At 44.7% G+C, this 21206-nt stretch overlaps 1 protein-coding gene and 1 long non-coding RNA gene across 3 annotated transcripts in view; one reads left to right on the top strand and one right to left on the bottom strand.

The window, feature by feature from the left end:
* The window catches only part of GNA14 (G protein subunit alpha 14), a 195279-nt gene extending 180598 nt beyond the window's left edge, over nt 1-14681 (top strand). Inside the window, exons 3-7 of the mRNA XM_036856060.1 lie at nt 5702-5856; nt 8457-8585; nt 9985-10114; nt 12372-12525; nt 13568-14681. Of these exons, the coding sequence (XP_036711955.1) occupies nt 5702-5856; nt 8457-8585; nt 9985-10114; nt 12372-12525; nt 13568-13758 (759 nt within the window). The 3' untranslated portion in view covers nt 13759-14681. The remainder of the gene's footprint in view (nt 1-5701; nt 5857-8456; nt 8586-9984; nt 10115-12371; nt 12526-13567) is intronic.
* LOC118897160 lies at nt 251-21052 on the bottom strand. 2 transcript variants are annotated; one of them, XR_005020356.1, is made up of 4 exons: nt 20631-21052; nt 18884-19906; nt 16544-16671; nt 251-708 (listed from the first exon to the last, which is right to left on the bottom strand). It is a non-coding gene; the product is annotated as an uncharacterized LOC118897160 (long non-coding RNA). The 2 variants fall into 2 exon arrangements; XR_005020355.1 differs by having other exon boundaries at nt 16544-19906.
* Nucleotides 21053-21206: the final 154 nt, after the last annotated feature.

Below are 21206 nucleotides of genomic sequence, written 5' to 3'. Positions count from 1 at the left end.
AGCATAGTTTACCCAGCTTTTTCTTTATAATGCAATTTTTGAGATGCTTGCAAAGCTGATCATTATGGAGCACCTGAAATTTTACTTCCTAATTTTAGTTTGATAGAATACGTAGTGTAGTTCTGGATCTGATGTAGATGTTAAAACCGGAGGAGTGATTGTGTGCAAGTCAAGAAATATTATGTTACGGGGAACCTTTCGTTTTTAATCATATATTTTATTTTAATCTCGTTTGTTTTTTACAAAGCTCTGAGGGTACCGCATATGATAGTAGACACTTGAAATAGCATTAAATTAGGCTTTTATTATCTAGAATATGTTAACGAATAAAGGTTTTAACGAAAATGATTAAGTATCTGATGAAAGAACAGGAGCTCTGGCTTCTGACTAGGGAAAGTCTCCCCTAGTCAGTGAGAAGGCTCTGGGTCCTGCAGTGCTGGGCAGTTAATGGTGTAGGGCTCCCGCTGTGAGGACCTGGTGGAGAACGGGGCTCCCCACGGGGCCCTGGATTCCAACCAGACGGGCTTGCTGGGCTCGACAGCGACTGTCACCCAGGCGGCCGGGGATCCCAGTGTGAAGCCAGCAAGGCGACACTTCAAAAGCAGCTCCTTCCACTGTCACCCTGGGACTTACTGAGTGAAACACACATGTAGGACATCTGGTTTCTGTGTACTTCTTTCTTCAGAGCAGTGAAAATGGTGCTTTTGTCTGAGAAAGGAAGAGAGGAAAAGCCAGATGTGAGCTCAGTGTTTGAGAAACTGTTTGTGTTTCTGCATCTGCTGAATTTGCTCCAGTAATATTTACTGCTTTGTGATTTCTCCTTTCAAAGGAATATATGAGTTAGGCAGTTTCAGTTCAATGCGCTCCTCTAGCCGAGGACCTTTCCGTGAACTACACACCCGTTTTATTCATCTGCTTCCTGGATTTCTCCACTTAGATGTCAGCCCCCTCAGACTCAGCCTGTCCCCTGCCCAAATCATAACATTTCCCTAAATCTGATCCTCTTAGAACATTTCTTCTCTCTTTCCAGGAGATGAAAAAGCCCAACTACCTGACACAAAATTTTCCCCATTATATAAGGGCTCCCTGCTCTCAGACGGTGTGCACTGTAGAAGTGGTTTGAACATAACGATAAAAATGCTCACACTCTGTGTATGAAACTATTTAGCCAAGTCAGAGGGAAATCTGCACAAACCCCACTTTTTAAAAACACACATTGTTAACGCGCAGAAGTCATTCATCTCATACTTCAATACAATTTATTTAAAAACCAGGTCACCCTCTTCCTCATTCCTCTCTGCCCTTTGTAATATTTGCCCCTGGAACATACTCTGGGGGCTCGGCTGTGCCACTCTCTACACCAGCCGTCCTTGTGATGACTCGTAACTAAAGAACACATCATTGTCAGGCCATTCTTGATCAGAGTAACACAAAGGGCTCCTCTGACTGCAGAGCCTTCCCAGATAGATGGAGACTAAAGTGACAACCAAATGCAGTATGTGGGCCTAGATTGGGCAGATAAAGGACCTTTATGGGACCACTGTCAAACTTTGGATAGGTCTGAGGAGTAGACTGCAATATCGTGTCAGTGTTAGTTTCCTGATTTTGATCTTTATATATGATTATATATGTCTGTTTTTTTTTGTTTGTTTTTATTTTTTTTTTATTTTTAATTTTATAGCTACTTTTATTTATTTATTTATTTATTTTTGGCTGTGTTGGGTCTTCGTTTCTGTGCGAGGGCTTTCTCTAGTTGTGGCAAGCGGGGGCCACTCTTCATCGCGGTGCGCAGGCCTCTCACTATCGCGGCCTCTCTTGTTGCGGAGCACAGGCTCCAGACGCGCAGGCTCAGTAATTGTGGCCCACGGGCCCAGCTGCTCCGTGGCATGTGGGATCTTCCCAGACCAGGGCTCGAACCCGTGTCCCCTGCATTGGCAGGCAGATTCTCAACCACTGCGCCACCAGGGAAGCCCTATATGTCTGTTTTTTAAAAAAAATTTTATTTATTTTTGGCTGCGTTGGGTCTTCGTTGCTGTGCGCAGGCTTTCTCTAGTTGCGGCGAGCAGGGGCTACTCTTCCCTGCAGTGCGCGGGCTTCTCACTGCCGTGGCTTCTCTTGTTGCAGAGCACGGATGGGCTTGAGGCGCATGGGCTCAGTAGTTGTGGCACGCGGGCTCAGTAGTTGTGGTGCACGGGCTTAGTTGCTCTGCAGCATGTGGGATCTTCCTGGACCAGGGCTTGAACCCATGTCCCCTGCATTGGCAGGCGGATTCTTAACCAATGCACCACCAGGGAAGTTCTGTATGTCTGTTTTTAGGAAATAACACTGAAGTCTTTAGAGATAAAGAGGCATTGTGTCTGCAGTTTCCCTTCAAATATTTCCAGAGAAATATATATGTGTGAGTTATGTGTGCAGGTATGGGTGTGTGTCTGAACACATGTGGAGGGAGTGGGGAGAATGATAAAGCAAGGTAGGAAATTATGAACCTTTGGGCAATCTGGAAAGGCAGAGATGAACTCTTTGTACCATGTTCCCCACCTTTTCCCAAGTCTTAAATTATTTCAAAATAAGAGGTTTAAAAAAATGGATCCAGACAGGTGGGAGAGCTAACCAGGAGGAGCCAAAGACGGACAGGAGACCTCTGGACTTGGAATCCTTCCGGCCGCCTTAAGTCTAGTCTGTTCCAAACCAGAGTCCCAATTGTTGGGCTCTTTAAGGAGCCTCTGTTCTCCTCTTCTTTCAAGCAAGATTCCGCCCAAATCCCCTCGCTGGTCTGAACAGACAATATGTTTTTCTCACCTGGCTGAATTCCCCTGGTTACCTGAAATCCCAGGTCTATGTCTTTTCCCCAAATTCCACTTCTCCCCCAAGAAGCCTATGTAGAAGCCTGTATTCCTCTCTAATATCTCACTGGGATCCACTTTTTCTATCTACTGGAAGAGCCAAACACTGGGTTTATCCATTGCAACATGTATCAGTCAGGATAGAGTGGGTTATGCTGCAGTAACAAACTTCCCCCAAAGTGCAGCTTATGTAATAAAAGTTGATTTCTCACTCATGCTCCATATGCAGTATGGTGTGTTAGCTCATTATTGTTGCTCAGGAAGCCTGGCTGATGGAGACTCCATCTTATCCCATGATAATCACCACAGTAGACAAAAGGCAATGTGGTGAATTACTCACTGGTTCTTTAAAGTTTCTTCCTAAAAGAGACAGACGTTGCTTCCACTTATGTTTCCTTCACCACAGAGTACAGTACTTCATTGCCTTTGTGAGCAGGAGAGGTAGAAATATTTGCAACATCGCTGATGATTCTTACAGGGCTACCTCTCAGCAGGTAAGCTGAATTTAACAGTTACGTGTAGGAAAGCAACACAAGAGGCCTGCCCCCAAAAACAAAGATGCTGACTGCACCAGGGGCAGAGTGGTCAAGACCAATTGGCCAAGAGTCACCAGAGCCTTTCCTCCACTAGGGAGGCTTTCCTGTCTCCCAGCTCCTCTGTGTTCCCACCATGCCCGGCACAGGCTTCCATCATCCTGCTCTAGTGTTCTTTCACTGTTATTTCCCCGTGGTTATCCATCTGTTAGAGAGATACAGTTTTATGTGCACCACAGATGTTTATTGGGCACCTGCATCCATAGAGGGCACCTGTTATTTGCCAGGCACTGCACGAGGTTCTGGGATGTAAGGATAAGTAAGACATTGGCTCTGCCCTTGTGGCATTTCCTGACTTGTCACGAAGATGGGAAAACAGATAATTTAGAGCTATGCCCAGGTCAGCGCCCTCACCACGCCTGGTGTGGCCAAATGGGGTATCCTGGGAAGCTCTGTCATCCTCATCCTCCAGTGGAGACCATCTGACCATATTTGGGAGGTGGGAGAGTGGCGAGAGGAGGGGAGGAAGTGGGAGACGGCCTTCTTGCTCCATTGAGACACTGTCTATGTTCTCCATTTATTGTTCTCTCTGGCTAACAATAGGGCACATGACACAAAATGTGCCACTGGGCAGGATTAGAAATCCTGGTTTAAGGGCTGTCACTGTGTCCTGTTTTGGCAAACAAGAAATATTTATTAGGCATCTATTGCAATAATAAGGCGAGTTCTGCTTACATTTGGGTGATACTTTATAAATCAGGTTCCCATTGAAAATCACTGGCTCCTCTTACAAATGACGATGCTGAGGCAGGGAACCTATTGGGTTCCTTAAAAGTCCCGACAGAACTACTTAGAATTCAGGGTCCTGATTCCCCGCCCAGGCACTTGCCACTAACCCAGCCTGCCTAGACCTTGTTTGAGACCCTGCCAAGATCCTCTACCTGCCTGAGGATCCCACAGTCTAGGGGAAGAGTTTGTACTCCCTCTTGATGGATGTAGGGCAAAGTCGTGTTGATTGAATCACAGCCCTTGGTTTTTCCCTGAGTCAAGTGAATCTATAAGAGCTCCCTTTCCTCCAACCTCCTGTTGGGTTTCATGATGAGAAATGCAAGATAAGAGTGTGACTTTTCAAGGGGTGCAGGAGATCAGAGCTGCCAAAGGATGCTTTGCTGACTCACAGCTGCCAGTGCATGATGTAATTGCTGTGAGATACAGCAAGATGGCAGAGGGAAGACGAGGCCGGGCTCCTGTCTCCCTCAGCAGGATTCTCTTGTTTGCTGCAACTTCCAGCCAGGGATGGGATGCTGAGTCTCTGGGGCCAACACAGGGATGTGTTGCGGATACAGGCCAGTCTTATCATTTCTATTTGCTAAGGTTTGGAAAGATTTCTGGCCTCTGGCTTGCCTTCTGTTGATGAGATAATATATGTAGAGCCCTGAGCATATAGTAAGTGGGTAATAAATGATAACTTCTATAACAGTAATAATTACAGCAATAATGATCTTAACAGTTACTGGAATAATAAAGCAGTAGTATTAGAGCAATAATAATTTAGTGATGGAATAGTAAACATGATATTAGAGCAGTCAGTGGCATGGTGTGAGGGTTGTGCTGGGTGTGGTCCACCCAGTGGGAAAGAGTTTTATTAGTGATGCTGATAATAAAAAGCAGACTGTATGAGAACTCTCTGTACTTTCCTCTCTGTTTTGCTCTAACTTAAAACTGCTCTAAAAAGTAAAGTCTATTAAAACATCTTTTAAAAAATAAAGGGAAGAGAAAGAAAGCCGACTGGTGATTGTTGGTGGTGTTATTTTTCAATGCTCTGAAGACCACGCACGCCTTTATTTCCTGCACTGGGCTGGACCTGCTTACCCCACCCTTGGTATGCCACTAACAATAATGTTACTTTTAAATTGTTCCATTGGCTATGCACGTATTCAAATGAGTTGCATGTTAATGAGGAAGTAATGTTTGTTAGTACGATGATAATCAATGATGATCAGTCGTTCCGTGTTTCTCTGTTCACAACTGGGTGTTGAATGCCGGTGAGACTGGCCCCCGGGGTACTGCTGGGACCGAAGGCCACAGGTCTTGGGCCTTCTCTGGCGCTCTCCACTGAGTTAAGCAGCCACATCATCTCCACCCAGTGAGGCTGCAAATGAGTGGCTTGTCTGTGAGCAGCTCTTCTAGAGACCACCCACCACACCCTAGCATCTAGGGACATCTTCCCTAATCCACGGACCAGGGCAAGTCTTGTCCCCAAGTCATCAGTGTGTTGGCTTCCTTTCCTTTGCCTAATGAAAGGTTCTCTTTTCCTTTGAGCAGGAAAATGCCCAGCTGATCAGAGAAGTGGACGTAGACAAGGTCTCCGCTCTCTCCAGGGACCAGGTGGAGGCCATCAGGCAGCTCTGGCAGGACCCGGGAATCCAGGAATGTTATGACAGGAGGAGGGAATACCAGCTGTCAGACTCTGCCAGATAGTGAGTACAGAGCCCCAGGCTGTGGCCACCCAGGGTGCTTTCAGGCAAGCATGGCCACACTTCAAGGGGGGAGAAATGAGCTACTTGCTAAAATGCGGCACCCGGGGGCCACACTACCTCCCTTCTGCTCGTCTGTATCCCACTCTTAATTTCGGGTGCCTCTCTTCCCGCCTCCTGAAATCTTCAGTCCCCCTGTGGAGCCCCAGATAGCTCTCCCTGCCCATATCTACCTTTCCTCGTCAAGTTCTAAGCCTCTGTCCTTTTCAATGAGAGGGTAAGTCAAATGTGGGCTTCCCTTGGTGGGACTGATCTCATTTGGGGTGCTGAAACTATCTGATTTAAACCAGGACTGCATCTGCTTCTGGCTTCTACTTCCCCCTGTCCATATCCCTCTGCCTCCTGGGTTCCTGATCAGTAGACAGCAGGTCCAATTGCCCTAAAATCTAAAATCAGAGTTTGGAAGCGCAGTGCAATACACCCGTCAGTGGCTGATCTGGTGCTGCCCTCTAGTGGGCGAGATAGGCTCTGCGGGCCCAGCCATGGAGAAAGCTCAGTCCGGGAGCCCTTTGTTTGCCTACACATTATATTTGGGATCCATAAGGCTCTAGTTTTAAATCAGTAATCCATTAAGATAAAAAGAAATAAGTGTTCTGCATGCACACTCTCCGACGGAGATCACAGGGTTTGATTTTATTAAGAATTTCCCAAGGCAGTGCCTCCATCAGCCAGATCACTGGGCAAATAGTTGTCATGGTCCTTCTTGAAGGGGTGAGGATTCCTGCTTCTGCAACTCAGCTCCTTCCCTCTTGCCCTGTGTCATTTCCACCCTCTGAAGGCCCTGGAATCCTTTCCCCAGACCCATCCCCTTCTCTTCAGGTGCTGTCATTGCCCTCCAAGCTGGTGTGGGTGGGTAATTCACCCATCATCTGGACAAGCCAGAGGGCAGGAAAGGAAACCAGAATCTTGCCTCCTCAGTTTCACTAGCCTCCCTTTGGCATTTGTCCCAGGCTGAGTGTTGAATGACATTAATCCAGGTTAGCACAACCAATCTGAGTACAGGAACATTTAGGTCCAACACAGCAGCAAAGCAGGAAAAGGAAGTAAAATAAGCCCTGGTAGGTTGTTGGATCAGCATAGAAGACAGCTCGCAGGAAGGAAGGCCGTGTTCCCAGGAGGAGGGCAGACTGCCTTTGACAGCTGGGGAGCCAGGGACAGTTCCAAGTCAGCCAAGGCATCCCTGGCCCTTCCCTGGGACAGCCTGTGTCATTTGCTTCTGTGAAGGCCCTGGGGAGTGGCTGGGGCTCTTGATGTAGATCAACTTGGAAAAGAGCCACTGGGCCTGCTGTAGAACTCAGTGGAGCCCTGAAAACTGGGGCAACTCCACTGAGAAGAATGTGGGGAGTAGCTAGGGTGGTGGACAGAGCTGCAACAGAGAAAACGGCACTCACAGACCCGGACAGTGCCCTGCCTTTGGAACTGGCGAGACCCCAGGCACTTGGGCACTTCCTTGGTCCAGGTCAGTGGTTGTCATCCACTCTGCTGGTACTGTCTGCTTATTTGGACAGGCATTCATTTCACAAAAATGTGATGTGTGTCTCCTGTGTGCCAGGCACTGAGGTAAGGGCTACGGGTACAACTGGTGCTCTCTGCCCTGAAGGAACAAACAGTCTGGTGGAACGAGACAGGTGTAAATCAAAATATCACAAACGGAAGTCCATGACGATAAGCCCTGGGGCCGTGCATGGGGGTGTGGGTCACAGAATGCTGACCCAGTGGTTTGCTTCCTGCGCTGAGGGCTGCACAGGAATAGGGTTTGCCTGTTACCTCTTGGCTCCCCTTCATGCCACATGTTCAGCGCCAGCAGACCTAGGTGAGCTCTGCCTGTAAGGGGGTAGGTGAGGGGTGGGGGGGGCTTGGGGGGGGAGAATGCGGGGCCACCTCTGTTTGCAGGGGGCTCCAAGTCACCAATGCCGTCATTGGCCAGGGCCTCAGCTATTTACGCAAAAGTGCCTCTTTAAAAGGCCTTAAGATTAAAAAAAAAGTAGTGTCCTCTTGTTTTACCACAGAAAAAGTGACATGTCTTAAGTTTAGGGCTTTAATATTTGGCCAAAAATAATCCAAGACAAGTTTTGGGTTATTTTAGGTGTTCAGTTTCCCAGTGTAACAAGGAACTTTTTCTCATTTTGAGAGGACTTCCCATTGGACTAACTCATTGAGCCAAGTGTCCAAGAACAGCATCTACATTCTGTAATGTTCTTGGATGAGGGCGTGTGGGAGGGAGAAGGACCTTTGGAGAGAGGAGGACACGTGAGATGTCAGAGGGCCTGTTCCAACCTCCTCCTCCTCCTGTGGCCCCGCTGGCTCCCTCACTGGCCAGAGTGATGGAGCTGAGAACCAGAAGGAAGAGAGGCGAGATCTGCAGATTTCCCAGAAGGCTCACGAAGGCTTCTGATCCATATTCCCTCCACACAGTTGTAGGAGGGCTGGAGTGTTGGCTCTCACGAAAGTCACTGGTGAATCTGAGTAGGGTCACTGTGAGTTGGGGTGACTTCCCTGGAGGGGCATTTCTCCCTTCTCAGCATCTTGTTCTCTAACATCAGTTACCTGACTGACATTGACCGGATCGCCATGCCATCGTTCGTGCCAACGCAGCAAGACGTGCTTCGTGTCCGAGTGCCCACAACCGGCATCATTGAGTACCCATTTGATTTGGAAAACATCATCTTTCGGTAAGTCTGTCACCCTGACATAGTCCGTTAAGAATCTGTCCAGGCTTGGAAGTCCCCAAGTGGAGTCTTAAATGTGTTATTGCTAAAAGGGCTTCCATCTCTTAGGGCAATATTGGCCCTCTCCATCACAGGGTATTTAGAATTGTGGTTGGTCTTAAGTCCTACTAGTGGAGAGAAAACCACCTTTCTATTCCCCTTAGAGAAGAAGAGACTCCCTGCTGATGTCTGGAATGATTCTTATGTGTAAAACACACACACACACACACACACAGAGATGTGTATTTCTGTAACCCACAGATTGAAGATACTGTTGAATATTTCTCTTCCCTTCTATTCTCTTCTCCAAGATTTATCACTGCAGATTTCAAAGGACTTTTATATCTGTTAGTTCCCTTGCTCCTCCTAGTAATTGTTACACACGCTTGTCTAGTTGAGACAGCATAAGTACAGTCGGGCCGTGTCCAGGTCCTGTCTATACCCCAACTGCATCTCAGTGCTTCTGGAGCACTGTCATGTCGGGGGAGCCCTCTGATTGAGCCCCTTGATATTCTGCATCTCTGCAAGCACATGCCCTATGCCTGTGTGCCCATAAATTTATCCAAACCTTTTCAGAACCAACTGCTGCTTGCAACTTCCAGAACCTGAATCTGGTCCACAGATGTATTCTCTTTAGCCCACTTGACGTTTAAAAATATTTTTGAGCCAATATTTATAAAGATTGGGCTATTTTGCTTAAAACATTTGCTATCTCTTGGTAAGTTGGGGGATAGTTTCTCTTGAAAAGCTGGAGGATCTGGTCCAATAGCGAGCCTGCGTCTTTGTCCAGCTGCAGTTGCTGCAGTGGTGTAGCAGCTATCCCTTTAGACAGGGCCCAGCACTCTTGAAGTACATGCTTTTCTACTCCAGAGAGGACCCTTGGACTCATTTCCATAAGCTGGTGGCATCCAGCTAATGCAGAAAGGATTTGTAGATTAACTGGAGGAGCCAGTGAAACAAGAAGGGCGAGGGCTGGAAGGAAGCCCAGTGGTCCTGAAGCCTGCCTGCCTGCCTGCCTGCCTTTCTACTCTTTTGTGTCTGGTGTCCTGGCACCCTCTGGTGGTTAGGGCAATGCCCAAGTGGATGCTTGAGCTTTCTGCCTGGACTATTGCAGCGGCTTCCTAACCAGTGTCTCCAAGCAGGCTCCGCCTGAGTGACCTCGGCACGCACCTTTAGTAACTTCACTTACATTCTGTGCCTCCTCTGCTAGGAAACATCCAGTGGTTCCTCATAGCCTAAAGCAGCAGTGCTCAAACATTTTTAATCGTAGGATCCCTTTTTATTCTTAAAAATTATTGAGGACCCTAAAGAGTGTGAATTCCATGTCCTTTCCCCCAAAGAGTCACGTGTTTCTGTTGAACAGGATGGTGGATGTTGGTGGCCAACGATCTGAAAGACGGAAATGGATTCACTGCTTTGAGAGTGTCACCTCCATTATTTTTTTGGTTGCTCTGAGTGAATACGACCAGGTCCTGGCTGAGTGTGACAATGAGGTATGCTGGGTGAGGAATTCAGTTAGCTGCGGAAGACAGAAACCTATTTCTGCAGTTTGCAAGAAGCCAGCCAGCTCTGGCATTAGACCCTATCCCTTAGGTTAAATCGTCTCGCTCTGCAAAGTGAAGTCTGTGGGCTAACAGCACAGGCGTCACCTGCGTGTTTGTTAGAAATGCACACCTTCTGAATCAACCCAGACCGAATAAATCAGGATCGTTAAGATCCCAGGTAATTTGAGAATCACTAACCTAGAATCTTGGTTCTTAAACTTAGGTGTACACTAAAATCCCCAAGGGACCTTAAAGAAAAACCTGGCAGCTGGGGCCAACCCCAGAGATTAATTTAATTGGTGCTGTGTGTGGCCTGAGCTTGGGGATCTAATCTAATGCACTACAAAGGGTAGAGCCACTCAAAACCATGGGTCTCAGCCTTGGCTGCATATTTAAAAAAAAAAAAAATCTTTAGGACCCTATAGTAGAGATTCCTATTTCCTGGTTTTGAGTTGGGGGTATCTTCACTAAGCCCCCTGGGGATGTTAATATACAGCCAAAGTTGAACAACACTATTTCTAATAAACTTCATCTGAGAACAGGCTTCCCAACCTCCATGGCCCATGGCACTCCCGAATTAGGTCCCTAGCTGAGCTGGCATGGGGAGTGGTTGCCATATGCTTGGAGCTGCCCTGGGCCCGCCTGGGATAGCATCTGCCCTTTGCTTCCCCTGGAAGGGACTTGCTCAGGGCAGCTGGGGCTGATCCACCCCAGTCAGGCATTCAGTGTCCTCTGCAGAGTTGCCATGACGCTGGCTGGGTGAACTCCATTAGCTGGATCTGCCTGGAAAGTGAGGAGAACCATCCCAGTCACTTCTTTGTGAGGTTGGGGGTATTTTCTGTGTGATAACCATTGTCTTTTCCCCTACCCTTTGCACAAGACCTCTTGACCTTTTACAATAGAAATATCTCTTGCTTGTAGGGCATGAAAGTAAATCAATAAAGAATTCTTTCCAGGATTAGGCAATAATTATGAACAGATTCTATCTGGTATTTCTTGAGAGCAGACATTTCTCTGAGGAGCACAGTTACATTAGCTTATTAGTGGAGGATTAGCCCATTTACTAGTGTTGTTGTGCAAAGAAGAATAGAAATCTTGGCAGCTGCCCAACTCTTCCAGTGGAGAGATTTTTTTTGAAAAGCAAAGGTATTGAGTTACCAATATGAAAAATTAGCTCCAAATTTGTCTCAGGAATTGCCTAGGACATTTCTCGGGAAACTCAATGGATTAGTCAGGTGCGCAAGGGGTAAGTACCTTACCTTGATGTGCCTAGAAATTAAATATTTTCTCCTCTCTGAAAAATCCTAGGTATCTGGGGAAAAAAATCCTAGGTTGCCACTCCAGACTTTTCCATCCTAGTTGTAGATGTGTGTTGCATCCACGCACTATGCCGTATAGGAATTGTTTTTTCATATGTTGTATTTCCTTGGAGATCATTATTGATAAGATTATAATAAATTTTAAAGAAGCTTTAAAAACAAGTGAGATGTTACCTTTCTGGTAGTAAATTCCAGAATTGGTCTCCAGAAACGTACTGAGTAGGATAGCGGGCCCAGGAGTTTGGGAGTTGTAGGAATAGAAATTTAGGGCATGTCCCTCTGGAGCCAGTGCGCTGGGCTTTCGTGTTTCTCAGTCTAAAGGAAGGAAGGAAAGTGTTTCTTTCCTCTTAGAAATACTTGAGAGCGGAATGCTAGCTAGAACAATTATTTGTCACCAGATGAGATTTGTATGCGCCCTGTCTGCTTTCCATAAATTAGGATCATTTAATATTTTCTTGCCAGTGTCTAATGTCCAGAAATGATTACTGTCCTTCTACATAGCTTCCACTAGATTGTACTATTATACAGTCTTGGAAAAGTACTTAAATTCTGTGAACAATAGTATGCTCACCTGTAAAATGGGGACCTGTTCTCCTTGGGGAGCTCGCCTGTGTTACACACGTGTCAAGCATGGTGCAGGGCAGGTGCTCAGTAGCGTTAGTTCCACAGGAGAGGAGATCCGGAAGGGGGTGATTAATGAGAGGGTGGGGACCAGGGAAATAGCAGCCGGAGACCCCACTTGCTCAGCAGCCTAAGCAAGGACAGCGACCTGGAGACGGCAGCTGGGTAAGAGGAGGACAGATGGGTGGAGCCAGTGATTTGGTATGTTGTTCCCAAAGCGTTGCTTTTCTTTCTAATTTATCCTAAGTCTCTTGTTTTTCACTTAGAACCGCATGGAAGAAAGCAAAGCCTTATTTAAAACCATCATCACCTACCCCTGGTTTCTGAACTCATCAGTGATTTTGTTTTTAAACAAGAAGGATCTTTTGGAAGAGAAAATCATGTACTCTCATCTAATTAGCTATTTTCCAGAATACACCGGTAAGTAAGTGTCCATCTTGCTGACCTGGCCTCCCTGGCATCAGTTCAGAGTTCTCAGCATGGCTCATAGGGGCCTCCCTGATCTGCCTCTAATGGACTTTCTCACCATTCCCCACCTCTGAATGGAAGCTCCAGTTGAATCACTGTGTGTTTTCACCTCAGCACCTCCGCACACGCCTCTCCCAATGCCTGGAATACACTTGCCTGGAATACACTGCCAGCTCCTTTGCTAACTCCACTTTGTTCTCTGAGACCCAGCTCAGGCACTTCCTCCTTTGGGAAGTCCACCCCCATCCACTGTAGGTGCACCCCCCTCATGCTCCCTTGTGGGGCCTGGGCTTGCCTTGCTCTCTCTCGGCCTTCAGCTCTCACCCCAGTCAGATCCTGAGGGCAGAGACTGTGCCTGACTCACCTTTGCACTTCCAGGGCCAGTCAGAGCACCTGGCACTTCCGATGTGTAAGGTGAAGTGTGGCAGCCCCTTTACCAGACACAGGGCAGACACTGAAGTTATCTATATGACCTATCCAAGGCAGGAGAGTTTATGCCCTATTGCTAATTATTTCTGGTGCAGAAACGTTACCAAGTTTGACATTGATATTTAGAGGAGTAGTGTTTAAGCACTCTCCTTTTTCCCTTTATTCACCACGTTGCCATGTAGTATACAGCTCTCAAGCTTTAGAGTCAGACTTGGGTGACCAGTTATGTTAGTCCCCATATTCTTTCTCTTTGCTCTCCTAGTTCACTTAAGAATTACCTCTTCAAAAGTGGTCCAAATCAGAAAATTAAATTAGGTCACTATTTTTCAACAAATCTCCTTAAAGTATGATTTTTCGATACCAGGGGACACTTTAAAATACTCTTTTGCAGGTTCATAATAAGGTATAATAAAAATAGTGTCCCAGGTAAATGAGTCTCTAGAGATAAGATGGCTCAAAGAAGGATTCCAAATAAGAACAAGAGTACACTGAAAATGAGTTTGGGAGGACCTGGTGGTGAGTTGGGATCTTTCTTTTTTATTCCTCTAACTGCCCTCATGACTAGGACCAAAGCAAGATGTCAAAGCTGCCAGAGACTTTATCCTGAAGCTCTATCAAGATCAGAATCCTGACAAAGAGAAAGTCATCTATTCCCACTTCACATGTGCTACAGACACAGAGAATATCCGCTTTGTGTTTGCTGCTGTGAAAGACACAATTCTACAACTAAACCTGAGGGAATTCAACCTAGTTTAAAAGCTGCTGCCCACTCCTCACCCAGGCCAGAAAACCGGATTTGCAAGCTCCTCGTGTTTTTGTTTGTAAGTGCTTCTGACATCACCCGGCCCAGCCCAGAGGTGGCACCAAGTCCATCATGCCGGCTACAGTGATGGGGATGGGTGATGGAGCGGAGCTTGTAAGATATTTGAGTTTAGCAAAACTTTTTCAAAGTCTTTATTCCCAAATTGTTTTTACATTTCTTTTCTTGACTTTAGACTGTAAGATTTTTGTGTAATTTTTGAATTTGATATTTTATAGAATTTTTAAGAACCACTGTGATTTTCGATTTTGTTTTTTTTAATTGAAGTGTATGTAAGAATAGCCATTAAAAAAATCACATAACAGAGGACTCAATTTATAGGTCATGCTTTGAGACCTCTAGGATTATCATTTTTTTAACTAAATCTTGTAATTGAGTGTTTTTCTCTCTTCATGCTGAAGTATGCCTTTAACATGCAACCAGAGACTTTTTTTTAAAAACAGTTGGTTCTTCTTTATGTTAACTTTCTAAGTCAAATTAATGACAGTATCAGTACCTCTAATTTAGTTTTGCCACAATTTGATGACTATGGAACCAAAGTTGACATAAGAAGATAAATGGGCTCTAGATAGTATATATGTTGTATTGGTGAAAAATGTGTGTGTGTGTGTGTGTGTGTGTGTGTATATATATATATATATATATATATATTCCAGTGTAAATGACGAGGTCTTATAAACTTATGAAATAAGTTTAAAAACCCAACTTGTTTAACAAATGTAATGTAAGCCCTGCCAAAGGTCTGATGGCCACCACAGATTTGCTGTTTGAACCATGTATGCTGTGCCTTTCTGAGGCGGCTAAGAATATACCATTTTTCCATTAGCATTGGATTATGTTGTGTTTCCTTGAGCTCATGGTTAATTGATAGTTATGCTCCTAAAAAGAAGAATGCTGTGACTTTAATAGTTAATAACTCAAACTTTCTAAATGTCCTTAGAGGGGAGGAAAAATAATTTTCCCTCCACCCTTCTAGGTTCTTGGCTGAGACCTCACCCCTGTAATACAAGATTAACAGGAGAAAAGTAACAGAAGTCTAACAAACACCATTTATACCTCCTGTATACATGGGAGCTACCCTGGAAAACTGAGTTTAACTCCCCTGAAATGGCCCAAGCCATCACCTTAAATACCTTCTTCAGCTAAAGACACATGAAAGATAGATGGAGGAGGAGGGAAGGTCAGTTATGGGAGGTTAACAGGTAAAGCACAGTAAAAAAGGGTAAGGTGGTTTTGCAGAATTAAGTTGGGCACCTTCTCCATTGAAAACGAGTTTCTTGTCATTTAGAGTCACCCTTCTCTTCTAGGTACAGAGAGGGAGACACGCTTAAAATGGAGAGTTCCCTTATAAATGTAAATTTCCCTTACAATAGGTTTTCAGAGCTTTTCCTGTGTCTGTTGTTTCTTAAAAATAATCACCAAAAAGCACATGAACAGATGCTAAATCAAAACTACAATGAGGTGTCACTTCACACCAGTCAGAATGGCCATCATCAAAAAATCTACAAACAACAAATGCTGGAGAAGATGTGGAGAAAAGGGAACCCTCTTTCTTACACTGTTGGTGGGAATGTAAATTGGTACAGCCACTATGGAGAACAGTATGGAGAGTCCTTAGAGAACTAAAAATAGTTACCATATGACCCAGCAATACCACTCCTGGGCATATATCTATCTGGAGAAAACCATAATTCAAAAAGACACATGCACCCCAATGTTCGTGGCAGCACTAATTACAATAGCCAAGACAGGGAAGCAACCTAAATGTCCATCGACAGAGGAATGGATAAAGAAGATGTGGTACATATATACAATGGAATATTACTCAGCCATTAAAAAGAATGAAATAATGCCATTTGCAGCAACATGGATGGACCTAGAGCTTGTCATACTAAGTGAAGTAAGTCAGAAAGAGAAAGACAAATATATAATATCGCTTATATGTGGAATCTAAAAAGATGGTACAAATGAACTTATTTACAAAACAGAAATAGAGTCACAGATGTAGAAAACAAACTTATGGTTACCAAGTGGGGGGGAGGGATTAAATTGGGAGATTGGCATTGACACATATACAGTACTATATATAAAACAGATAACTAATAGGAACCTACTCTATAGCACAGGGAACTCTACTCAATACTCTGTGATGGCCTATTTGGGAAAAGAATCTAACTAAGTAACTAAACTAACTAACAATAATCAGCTCAAAGTAATCCTTATACTGAAGAAGCAAATTTTGGGGTGGCATATTCTGTTCCTGTTCAGTCCTGTCTTTGAAAGTTCAATGAGGGACTTACCTGGTGGTCCAGTGGGTAAGACTCCATGCTCCCAATGCAGGGGGTCCAGGTTCAATCCCTGGTCAGGGAGCTAGATCCCACATGCATGCCACAACTATGAAGTCCACATGCCACAACTATGAAGTCCACATGCCACAACTAAGAAGCCCACATGCCGCAACTAAAGATCCTGCATGCCACAACTAAGATCCCCCATGCTGCAACGTCCCAATGCAGGGGGCCAAGGTTCAATCCCTGGTTGGGGAACTAGATCCCACATGCATGCCGCAACTAAGAAGTCCACATGCCACAACGAAGACCCAGCACAGCCAAAGTAAATAAATAAATAAATAATAAATTAATTAAAAAAAAAGTTCAATGAAGTTTCACAGTCTAGAAGCTAAGTTGATAGAGGAGTGCTCTATTATTTCATTGAACCAACCTCTTAATCTCGAGGTTAGGTCAGCTCAGTTAAACAATTGTGTCTCATTTCAGGAGCTGGTGTTGCAGGTGGGGTCCCAAAGTTAGCCTTATACGGTGCAAGCAATTGGGTATTTAATAGAGGCATGTCTATGGAAACAGGAGAAAAACAAAAGTTAGTGGTTGGGTCAAATTATAAACTCAGCCTGAGTCCTGAAGACCACCAGTCAGATTTCTAGATGTTGGGGTTGAAGCATCTTCTGCAATTTGAATTTGTCTGATGTCATCGGATGTTCAGTTAAACTTCCTGAGTGGTCCATACAGCAACAGGCACAAAGATGATCTAAACGTGAGCCGCTGGGGTCATTTCTCTGAACTTTATGTCAATCCATTCACATTCAGTTTGCAGGGTTTTGGGAAATAACTTTTGCAAAAGCAAAACAATAACTTTCATAAATGACAAAAGACTTAAAAAACAGCCATGGTTAAAGATATAATGAGCCTTTGTTATAATGCAGTTGACAAGGAAATATGGTTATGTCTGTGACATACATTTTAAGATAATAACGAATTACAAGTGATAATATTATATCAGGACATATCAGATTTCTAGGAACTTCATACAGTTTGTTCTTAGTGATTCCAAGTCAAAAGACTGGAAGAAAATTGGAAACGTTAGTTTGAAGAGATGTAGCCAGATTATTTGAGGAAAGTAGGATAATTCAGGATCTCGTCCAGTTTACAGGAAAATAATGAGACTTCAGACAGTTAACAGGACTAGAACCTGATATCCACAAGAGTATATTATTTATGGAAGCATCCTTTTTCTCTCTACAATCACCCACATTTCTACCAAAGGAGAAGATTTCCATTCCAACTGAGATGGAAATAAAAACATTACTATGTTCTGGAGCTTTAGGGTTTAGTACAATTTACCTTTGTGAAGTCTGTATAAAGCATTCAGCAAAGGTCTGCGAATGCTCTCCTTGAGTGTACAGTTCAACCTTGGACCAGTTCACTCTTGATTGTATCATCCTCTGAACACTAACCTCCACTGATCCATTTCCTGATCATTTGCGGGAGAGCCTGGGAGAAATTCTGGTCATGTTTCCTTGGTTGGGGGTGGGGTGGGATGGGGTGGGGTGAGGGGTGGTCCACTAGGGGGCTGTCTGGCTTCTTTGATAACTGCAGTATAATTATGGGTGGGAAGAATACCCCTGAGCATCCAGTCAAGGTCCTTGTGAGTGAGGTTGTGAATGGCCACTGATCTTTCTAACTCTTCTCTAAATCTGGTAGGATCTTCTGAAAGTGCAGGCAAAAGGGGCTTTGTAATTTTACCTTGTTAAAAGAGTCCCTAAGGCTAGACACCATACTCCTTTGTGTCCTCTTTTCAATTTGATCTTTCCATAGGTACTAATAAGACAATTCCTTAGAATGAGAATTTTTTTTCAATTTTATAAAAGTTTCCAATTGGAAAATTTTTTTCCAATTTTATAAAAGTTTTTCCAGTTCAAAAGATCCATCATCTTGTCATTGATGAGTAGGATCTTCAATGGTATATTAATCTCAATAGCAACTCAAACCAATATGGCTTTTTATGGCTTAACCGTGGATGCAAGAGGTGTCCCCTAGGACAGTGCAAAAGCCTGACTCTCATAATATCAAGAAAGTTCACTCCCAGAGTTAGCCTAAGAAAGCAAAGACCTTCTTTGTCACAGGTGGTAGGAATGGTGTACTGAAAACAATCTCTCACATTTTCTGTGAGAACATGAAACACTTCCAGTCACAAACCTGCTAATCTGTAATACCAGGCAAGACACTACTGGAATGGGGCTTTTCCACCACTAACAAGACAACAGAGGTTGAGACGCCAAAGGCCCCTTATGGACCAGGACCCCTTAAGACAAACTCCCCTGAGAGCTGGCACAGTGGGACAAAGAGAATATGTTTCGAATTGCCATCCTATAGTGGCTGCCAGATACAGGCTGATACTAGCATCTTCCAGCTGGTGATGACTAGAGAGAGTTTTCTTACTAGTCAAAAAGCCAAGCTCTCAACACAAAAAACAAGATGAAAGGAAAACCTTATCTGACCTATGGTTCTCCTCCTTATGACAAATGACACAAAAGACAGAGACAACGTAAGACAGTGACCATCTATGGAAGGGAAAGGATCAACAGAAAACAAGAGTGCTTATAACAAAATCTTTACCAGAGTCTTTATGCTCAAGGAACTAATTCACACAAATATTTTCTTCTGTGAATCTAAATTTGGAAAGAATAAGGTGAAATTTCCCCTTCCTCTCTCTACTGGGCCTTATAGACAGAGATCCGAGAGAGGTGACTTTGGTAAGAATTCTTACCCTTTGCTGGCTTCTGCCAGTTTTCCAGGTTCCTATCTTCAGGCTCCAGAAGAAGTACAGTGTTTCAGCAGATCCCATCATGGGTCGCCAAACTGTCAGTGAGGAAAAAAAATTTTCCCTCTACCATTCTAGGTTGTTGGCTGAGACCCCACCCCTGTAATAAAAGACAGATTAACAGGAGAAAAATAAATAGAAAACGAATAACATGTATACCACCTGTATACATGGGGGAGACCCTGGAAAACTAACTCCCCCAAATAGCCCAAGCCATCATCTTAAATTCCTTTTTCAGCTAAAGACACAAGAAAAATGTTGGGAGGTGGAGAAGGCCAGTTATGGGAAGTTACTAGGAAAAACACAGTAAACAGAGTAAGGTTGTACGCAGATTTAAGTTGGGTATCTTCTCCACTGATAAAAGTTTCTTGTGATTTACAGTCATCCTTCTCTCCCTGGCAGAGATTAGAAGACACACTTACAAATAAAAATTTCTCTTATAAATGTAAATGTCTCTAACAAATGAGTAACTTCTACTAGATTTTTAGAGCTTTTCTTCTGTCTGTTTCTTAAAAATAATCCACTCAAAATAATCCTTATGTCAAAGAGGCCCATTTTGGGATGGCATATTCTGCTCCCCTTCATCCTCCTTTTTGAGGCAAGTCTATTCATCATCGCATTGAGGTTCCCTTAGTAGCTGGCTCAGTAAAGCAGAAGCAGAATCACCTGGGAAGTGCAGAGTGCTTCAAATCAAAGGCCCAAGATGGTTTTGTTTCTGCTTTTTATGTGAAGGTGTGTACACACATATAAATACACATACACACGTAAGCACATCATTCAGAGATTTAAGATGTGACGTGTTTTATCACCAGTCTACAAAATGTACCCAGAGTAGTTACATATGTTATGGAACAATCAGCATTCCTGTAACTGCAGTAAGCCTTTATCGGCCACTTAGGATAGTCAGGTTCTCATTCTGTTGGAACACTTCCAAGTGTGAAGCTATTGAAGAAGAGAAGAACATCTATGCTGGAAAAGAAAGAAATTATGCTTATAAGAAGCTAGTGATTCTACAATAGTAATATTAAGCTTTAAAAGCTAAACTTCACTCAAGAAATGAAGGCAAAAGCAACTTTTTGTGGAACCTGACAATGATATTAAAATTTTATCTAGAACAGTAACAGTCCAGGAATAGCCAAGACAATTTTGCACAAGAAAACAAAGAATGGGAGACATGGAAGCAGGTGCCAATCGCTGCCCCTGCTGTTCCGGGAGTGCATGGGCTGCCACCACCACTAAGAAACACAGGAGCAGATGCCAATTGCTGCCCCCACTATCCTGGGGGCATGGGGGCCACTGCTGCCACTGGAAGACTCATGAACAGGGGCTGATTGCTGCCTCCGCCCTACTGGGAGCACACACGGGTCACCGCACCTGCACACCCCATATAATCAAACCCCATACCCACTGGGTAGGTGACCCACAAACTGGAAAATAATTATATCACAGAGGTTCTCCCACAGGAGTGAGAGTTCTGAGCCCCATGTCAGGCTCCCCAGCCTGAGGGTCTGGCATCAGGAGGAGGAGTCCCCAGAGCATCTAGCTTTGAAGGCCAGTGGGGCTTGAGTGCAGGAGCTCCACAGGACTGAGGGAAACAGAGACTCCACCACTCTTGGAGGGCGCACACAAGTTTTCACGTGCACTGGGACCCAGCACAAAGCAGTGACTTCATAGGAGCCTGGGCTAGACCTACCTGTGGGTATTGGAGGGTCTCCTGAAGAGGTGGGGGTTGATTGTGGCTCTCTCTGTGCAAGGACACCTGTGATGAAGGACCCAGGGAATATTGATTGGTGTGAGCTCTCCCAGAGGTCACCATTTTGGCAACAAGAAGTGGCCCCACCCTACAGCCTGCAGGCTCTAGTGCTGGGAGGCCTCAGGCCAAACAACTAGCACTCGTGGGGGGGAGACATAGCCCCACCCATCAGCAGACAGGCAGCCTAAAGTTGTACTGAGCTCACAGCCACCTCTAAACACACTCCTTGACATATTTCTGCCCACCAGAGGGACAAGACCCACCTCCATGCACCAGTGGGCAGGCGCCAGTCCCTCCTACCAGGAAGCCTGCACAAGCCCCTAAATCAATGTCACCCACTGGGAGACAGACACCAGAAGCAAGAGGAACTACAATCCTGCAGCCTGAGGAAAGAAGACCAAAAACACAGAAAGTTAGACAAAATGAAATGGCAGAGAAACATATTCCAGACAAATGAACAAGATAAAACCCCGGAAGAACAACTAAGTGAATTGGAGATAGGCAATCTATTTGAAA

The sequence above is a fragment of the Balaenoptera musculus genome, chromosome 6 (assembly GCF_009873245.2).
Source record: "Balaenoptera musculus isolate JJ_BM4_2016_0621 chromosome 6, mBalMus1.pri.v3, whole genome shotgun sequence".
Lineage (NCBI taxonomy): Eukaryota > Metazoa > Chordata > Mammalia > Artiodactyla > Balaenopteridae > Balaenoptera > Balaenoptera musculus.
The sequence above is the reverse complement of the archived record's forward strand: the minus strand, read 5'-3'. Positions and strand labels throughout refer to the sequence as shown.